Below are 7349 nucleotides of genomic sequence, written 5' to 3'. Positions count from 1 at the left end.
GAAACCACACCCGACAAGTAGACCTAGTCGCACTGGCTCAGCCTGTCATACCTACTGTCGTCATTCCTACAACGTAAAACCCTGAGAACCAGAAAGGTGGAGGGCATTTTAAGAAAAAAACGCTCTAATTTCCTATCGTGGCAGAATCATCTTCATTGCACTTGTTTCTCAAACGAAAACCATAACTCAAAAAACTGAAAACTTTTCAGTTTTTCACTTTAATGGGGGCATTTTTCGTTTTTACGGGCAAAAGTGTGAGGGCAGTTCAGTCATCGAAGTTTGAATGACGGACGCGCTCGACGTCCCTTTCGGTTTTTGACGTTTAGATTGTTCACAGAGAGAGAGAGAGAGAGAGAGAGAGAGAGAGGCAAACCCCTTCGAATGAATGAAGAGCGTCGTCAAAGGGGAGGAAGATAGAGAGAGAGAGGGTGTGTCGCGAATCACGGGGCCCGTCGGGGCCCAATAAATACGATCCCGCGCACGTCTTTCGAACTTCGCTGGTCGGTATTCTGACGACGCCGCCGCCTCCGCTGACGGTGTTTTTTAGGGTTTTCAGCCTTTCAAGTGACGCCGTCAACACCCCTACCTACCTTCCCTTTGCCTCTTCTTCTCTCTCTGGTGAGGAGCTCTCTGGAGACAAAACTGCTGCAGAGGAGGAGCAGGAAGACGATTCGCGGTTAAATAGGTGATTTTCTTTGAGCTGTTCATGGTGAGACGCGAGAGATTGGCTTTTTCTTTGCTTTCGTTTGTCTAAATCTGCTTATTTTGTGATTTTTTGGAAGATTTAGCGTTTTTTGGCGGGATTTGCCGTTTTTTTTTACGTTCACTGTGACGATCCGTTGGAAACGGAGTTTTTTTGCTCTCATTTTGGCTGCGACGAAGAAATCGGGCTGGAATGCGAGGTTTTTCGATCTGCTGAGGACGTGATCTTTGCGTCCTCTCGCGACGAAGAAAGAATCGGCGGAAACGTGCGCTCTTTTGTGTTATTGATGGCCTGCGTTTTGTTTTGGCATAGAGAATCGGTGGAAATTCGTGTTCTTCGTCTTCTCGATCACTGCTTTCTTTGTTTTTCGCGTAAAATTTTCAGTGATTGCTTGTATTTGAGTAGTTTCTCTTCTGTATGCCAATGAAAAGGGACAAATAATCTCTCTCTCTCGATATCCCATTATTTTTTTGAAGATTTCATTTAACATTCACTCTTTGCTTTTTATTTTTTATTTCATAGCTCTTTATTGCCGTTTCATTTCTTTGTTTATATGATCTGGCACTGCTTGTGTAAATCGTGGTAAGGTAGCGTATTATGTGGCAGCTTAGATGTGTTCTCTCCTTCTCTGTTTTCTCATACAATTTATGGCAATTCCATCGCTCAAGTTTTAGGATATTTTCTTTATATGGAAAATAGCACAGTTAATTCATAATCATGTCCAATGATTAACATAATTCGAAATCATACCTTTTTTTTTAAGTTAACCAAAAGAGTACTTGAGGTAAGTTCCATTTGATGAGCCGGTTTGTAAAGTCTTTAAAATACCAATTTATCCTCCATATTACGAAGCATTTCTTTGCTTCTCTCTCCATTTTCAAATCCATTTTTTCGTGCAAATCCTATGGTAAATCCACTTTCTCCTCATGCCACGATCATCCAGCTCCAAATAAAACTCTCTCTCTCTCTCTCTCTCAAGTTTTTCTTTCTCCTTTATTTTGGTTTTCTTTGTATCTCCTTTTCTCGTTTTCTTTCTTGTGACCAACAGCAATTCCCACAAACAGGGTTCATATTCCTCTCTTTCCTTTTCTTTTTAAGAATACAAAATTGTCAACATGGAAGATTTCAAAATGACGGGTTCTACAGAAATTACAAAAGATTCGAAATACAACCTAAGCACTTTGGTTTCCCATATATCCTGTTTGGGGGAATCCACTTTACAATTCATAAAGAGATGAGGTTGGCTGTGGACGTTGGATTGGAAAATCCTGAAGGGGGATGCGGTTGGCTGTGGTGGGCATTGGATCAGAAAGTCCTGAGAGAGTTCATTTTTCTTCCCTTCTTAATTATTTGGAGGCGGAACTATGCCTTACAATGTGATGCGTTTGTGGTGCATGGTTATCTTTCTTGTAGCTTCACAATCGATAGCTTCATTGGAACAATGAATTTGTTTTCAACTGTATATTTCTGGACTTGTCAGATAAATCATTAAGCTCTGTTTGGGAGCCGGTGTTGGAGGAGGAGATTATGGGAGATGAGGCTGGAGTTGTCAACAACATCCTTGTGAGAATGTAGTTGAAAATGACCCATCTCCACTCCCAACACCATTCTCTTCTCCCAAAACAGGGTTCCCAAGCACCTATGGGGGTGGGTAGGTGGTTTATTAAATCCTCATTAAATACCATCTCCCCTCTCATGTCCGGACCCCAAACAGAGTCTTAGATGTGTTCTCTCTTACTCTTGGAGAATCTCTTTTATCTTTTTATTTGCAATATTGACATGATTTGACTGAGGAAAAAGCATTTTTACCTTTTTGTAAATTTTCTATTGGTTGTTGAATCTGTTACTTGTGGTGAAGTTACTGACCATTTAATGGGGTATGACTTTTTTGTTTCCTTTACTGTGGTTTCTTTGAATTGGGCACAGTTTAATCGATGTGTTTTAATTACTTCAACACAAAAGCGTCTGGATTATTTTTAATTTATTTAGTTTTTACTTACTGCCTGATTTCTTTTTATTTTGAAAACCACTCAGCAAATTACATTGTCTTTGTTTTACTTTTACCGCTGTATTGTTTCCCTCCTTAATTTTAATAAAAAGCAGAGGCTGGATCGGTTGTCTCCCTCATTGATAGCATTGTCACTTCTATTCTCATACTTAGTAATGACTCTTTATATAAGAACGGTATCAATTAAATTTAGTGCACTGTATTACTTGTTGCTGTACTCTCGTGTTTGTACCATGAATATATGCACCCCATTTTGAAACTTGTCTGAACAATGGTACTAAAAGTAAAATCACAAACAGTTGGCTAAGGAAAAAGTTGAAGCCATTTCTATAGGAGTGTGCCTGACATTGATGTCAAGGATGGACTTTAGGTGCCATATGTCAGGTGATCCTAGCTGCAGACTGGAGGTAGTCTTCTATTTATAGCCTGCTTCAACTGTGCTGTTTCAGCTGAGTATTCTGTCCTTCGAATTGTTATTTCATATGTAGCATGCTTCCTCTATGCTAGTCTTTTGGCAATGCAGCTATTGTTTTCATTGATGTTTGAGTTGTTGGCCTATTGCCATAATGGACTCTTACAGACTGATCTGTGTTGTTGATGACGGAGCTGCAGATTTGAGTTGTGTAAATTTTTGGCGACTTTTCTGTGCTATATAATGTGCCATTGGTGAATTATAATTTTTCTCCATCTCCTAGGAATTGCTTAATGAATAGGTATATATTTGGTGTAATGATAAGATGCCAATATATGCTAGTTATTTTTGTAACCGGAGTCTAATACAATCTTATGATAACAAGGTATTTTGCTTCTTTGGGGTTTCTAGAAGGTAAACTGGCAGTATGGGCATGGAGAGACAAGCACTGCATCTGCAACCTGACTGCACCATGGTTGAATCACAGGCTACTCCGAAGAAAAACGAGGCAGATAAGATGGCCAGTCAGAACCAAACTGCACCAGGACACCACCGAGTAAAGGTTGAAAGTGAGGACAGCATTTCTGGAAAAGTTGGTTCTTTGTGCATCGAAAATGAAAACAAGGGACGAGATGCTACAAAAAGTTCAAAACATTTAGCTTCTGAGAAACCTTCAAAAGCCAGGGGAGAAGAAACTGGGGCAATTAAATATGAATCTTGTGGGATTCATAAAAAAATGTCTTCTCCTCTGAATGGTATGGCAAGAATGGATATGGTAGATAATTGAATTTAATAATGTAATTTCATAACCATCTGTAAATGGTGTTTCTTTTGAGTGCAGATAATACTAGAAACATTCGATCAAGCCCCACGGTTCCAAGTCCATTTTCATTGGAGACTGAAAAGCGTGCACTCAATGGTAGTAGGCCGGTTGGGGTTCAATCAGCCTCTGTAAATGCAGACAGATCACTGTCAAATTCATGCAGTCATACGTCTCCAAATGGTCCAAAGAAGACTCAGGTAGTGTAATGTTTTATTTCTTGTTTAAGACATGCTTAACCTTCTTTTAAGCTTGTAAAGTGTCCATTTAGCATCTGCCATTGTCATGAATTGCATGCTTCATATGCCTGAACCTGTAAAATAAATCTGAAAAGTTAAGCTGTAATATTTTGCTGAGGCAATCATGATTTTAGATACAAAGTTTAGAAGCACGTTTTTTTGTGTGAATGTGTGAGCAACTTAAATTGTCTTGAACTGATCCAATATATATTTCAACTCTCCAGCATCATTTCTTTTACAGAAGGGGTTATATGCATGCCTGCACACCCTCTCGTACACACACAGAATAAAATGACAATGTGATGTGTAATAGTGGTGGTGGTGATGACGGCAAGTACATCCATACTTTGCATGATAGCCTTGTGCTCATCCCGTGTATGTTTTCTAAATTGCGACAGAACAGTGATCAATTATATGGAATCATGTATTCATGGACACATGCAAAGAATGCTATGCTGATACCATGTATGTTTTGAGAATATCAAACTGCAGCAATTTTCTGCAAAAATAGCGGCACATATATTAAATTATAGAAAATTAATTGGTGATTTGTTTAACCCATGGGACACAACATTTAGAGCCTTCTCATGAATTTCTCAAGCACCCTAAGGTTACCTCGCATTTACTTACCAAATTTTTTAGTGAAATGATGCACATCTTGTGTAAATGGGGATAAACCCACACACTCTCACATGCACAGATAAAGGGTAATGGATATCCATGTACCTTGGCCTCATGCATGTTTACAAAATATCTGGCAAGATGGGTGCATCTTCTAACAGGAAAAGCCACTGATCCACCTGCCAATGCATGAGCACTCAAAGGTGCACACACATGCAGAGGGGAGTGCACTTTCAACATGCAACAAATCTTTTTACCGAACAGGGGCACATATAAGCACATGCATAGGCACACTGTGTTGATGATAATTATAAGCCTACTGATCTCACATGTGCTTCTGAATTATATCTAGACAAATGCTGTGGATATTTCCCTGAAAAAAAGCTGCAGATATTTAACAGTTTAAGTGTCATTCTAGGTATGCGAACAATGGACAGTTTATTTTGTACAACTGAAAGCATATCGATATTATGTGCGTGCATGCATGTTAGTTTTACGTTTATAATATATGTATGTGTATATCCTTCTAACAAAATGTGTATATGTACTAGTTTGTAACTATGTAACATAATTGATGATTTGGTATGGTGTTTACTATTTATTGGCTTTCTGTTGTTTTAATGATTTTTCATTGTCTTCATGTTAAAGCCAACCTCACCTAACATGCCAAGAAAGGTGTTACTACCTGAGTCCACAAAGTCTCCTGATAATGAAGATACTTGCTCTGTTGCATCGTATCCTTGATTTATTAACGTGGCCATCTGATGATTACACAATGCTCTGTGTTTCTTTTTGTGTCTCTTAACAATGTATAGAACCACATTATCAGTTAGATCATCAAAAACCAGATCATATGTGCCGTCTGCACCTACCTTTCGGTCCACTGAACGTGCAGAGAAACGAAAGGAGGTAATGTTTCTGCCCTCTTAGTCTTAGTTAAAATTGATTCCTAATCAAGGATTTTATTCAGAAACTATAGTTCGATTTTCTCAGTTTTATGCAAAGTTGGAAGAGAAACACCAAACTTTGGAGGTTGAGAGAAGCCAGAATGAAGCAAAGGCCAAGGTATGTGTATCTGTACATCTGCAAGACTGTATTCTGCTTGTTTATAAATCTTTGAAGGATTGAAGTTGATTACCCTTTTCCTAGTATTTGCCTCTCGTTTCTTAGAGCTTCTTAAAACTAATATAACCCTAGTAAATGAGCAAGCTAATGTTCCAGGAGGCAGAAGAGGCATACTTAAAGCAGCTTCGAAAGAGTATGACATTTAAAGCTAATCCTGTTCCCAGCTTCTATTATGAGGGACCTCCTCCCAAGGTTGAACTTAAAAAGGTAGCAAGATGGACCCAGTTTTCTACACGATACTACCTTGTGAATATGATATTTTCCTAAAGTGCTCTACTTATATGTTCATCAAATTGTTTGTTGAATGATCGGCATGCTTCTATGGTAATGAAAACAGAATCCTTGTGTGGATGAATTCTATATCTTCATCTCTACCTCTCAACACAATCCTTCTGTTTATTTTTGTTTGATTGAATAGGTTTTCCAATTCGGCTTCTTTCTCTCTATCACTTAAGCTTTGGATTTGTCACTTAATATTGCAGACCCCACCAACTCGAGCAAAATCTCCCAAGTTTTCCAGACGGAAAAGCTGTGATGTAGTCAGCTCAACACCATCCCATTCTGAAACCAAATCTGTTTGCGGGAAGTTTAACCGTCACAGTCTGGGTAGCTACAAGAGTACTACTGGTAGTCCGCTCGAAAACGATAAGTATCTGGGCGACAATAAGACTTCTTGCAAAGATAGAGATGGGAGTAAAATTGTTGAGAGCGCAAAACCGGTCCCTGTAAAGGTCTCAGGACAGAGAAGCACCGATTCTGCTGTTGGTTCTGTTGCTAAGGATGTTGCAGTACAGTCTTGAGGGTTTTTCCTTTATGAGAAAAATGAACTGTTTGTATGTGAGTCTGGTGTGTGAATGTTTGCTAATGCTTACATGCACGGGAATTAGTGTCTCGCGGCCATTGATGTGAGTGCATATACGAAGTTTAAAACGTAGTGTTTTAAAGTGTAAAGTTGTGAGTGCATATACAAATGTTTGTTGTGATAATCTTCTCCTGACTAAATAGCATGGTTTGGGCTGCATATTGGACTTAACTATGACATGGTTTATTGAAATAATATAAATAGCTATTACTTTTCTAGAGTTCAATCTTTCATTCATTGAAGATCCGAGTGCCACAGACTTTATCAATTTACATAACAAAGAAGACGAGTTTGGTTCAGACTCTTCAGTACTGTTTAAGTTCAATGGATAAAGGGTCTTGATCACGGGCATGGGTTCATCTACCATCACTTATAAGCCGCGGACCAGGTACAAGGCGTGGTGGTTGTTGCAGACACATAGGTGTGTCTAGCTGCGCTTGACCAGCCCTCTGGTAGTGTATGACTATTCGCCGAAAGATCAAGAAATGATCATTGATCAACTCCGGCATATGGTCATCATTGGTGTCACCAGACTTGTTTGCAATCCGATCGTTGCCTT

General features: G+C 39.1%; 1 protein-coding gene across 19 annotated transcripts; it reads left to right on the top strand.

The window, feature by feature from the left end:
- The first annotated feature begins 316 nt into the window (after positions 1 to 316).
- LOC149830524 (protein WVD2-like 2) lies at positions 317 to 7013 on the top strand. 19 transcript variants are annotated; one of them, XM_090016568.1, is made up of 11 exons: positions 388 to 685; positions 789 to 968; positions 3011 to 3118; positions 3324 to 3424; positions 3535 to 3878; positions 3965 to 4143; positions 5452 to 5537; positions 5619 to 5712; positions 5797 to 5868; positions 6025 to 6135; positions 6411 to 7013. In XM_090016568.1, the coding sequence occupies exons 5-11, from the start codon at positions 3551 to 3553 to the stop codon at positions 6726 to 6728; spliced, it is 1188 nt and encodes a 395-aa protein (XP_089872694.1). In that variant the 5' UTR covers positions 388 to 685; positions 789 to 968; positions 3011 to 3118; positions 3324 to 3424; positions 3535 to 3550; the 3' UTR covers positions 6729 to 7013. The 19 variants fall into 19 exon arrangements, with proteins under 19 accessions (XP_089872696.1, XP_089872699.1, XP_089872700.1 ...); XM_090016567.1 differs by having other exon boundaries at positions 783 to 968; XM_090016573.1 differs by lacking the exon at positions 789 to 968 and having other exon boundaries at positions 345 to 685; positions 3011 to 3159; positions 3538 to 3878.
- The last annotated feature ends 336 nt before the right edge of the window (positions 7014 to 7349 follow it).

The sequence above is a fragment of the Nuphar pumila genome, chromosome 8, assembly GCF_984573655.1.
Source record: "Nuphar pumila chromosome 8, dmNupPumi1.hap1.1, whole genome shotgun sequence".
Taxonomy (NCBI): Eukaryota; Viridiplantae; Streptophyta; class Magnoliopsida; order Nymphaeales; family Nymphaeaceae; genus Nuphar; species Nuphar pumila.
This window is presented reverse-complemented; position numbering and strand designations above follow the sequence as displayed.

What these genes read in the sequence shown, in the direction of transcription:
- LOC149830524 (XM_090016570.1), top strand. Translation starts at nt 3,551, where the DNA reads ATGGGCATGGAGAGACAAGCACTGCATCTGCAACCTGACTGCACCATG. An exon ending in GTGCAGAGAAACGAAAGGAG is followed by an intron (nt 5,713 to 5,796) that starts GTAATGTTTCTG and finishes CGATTTTCTCAG; the next exon opens with TTTTATGCAAAGTTGGAAGA. An exon ending in AGAATGAAGCAAAGGCCAAG is followed by an intron (nt 5,869 to 6,024) that starts GTATGTGTATCT and finishes CTAATGTTCCAG; the next exon opens with GAGGCAGAAGAGGCATACTT.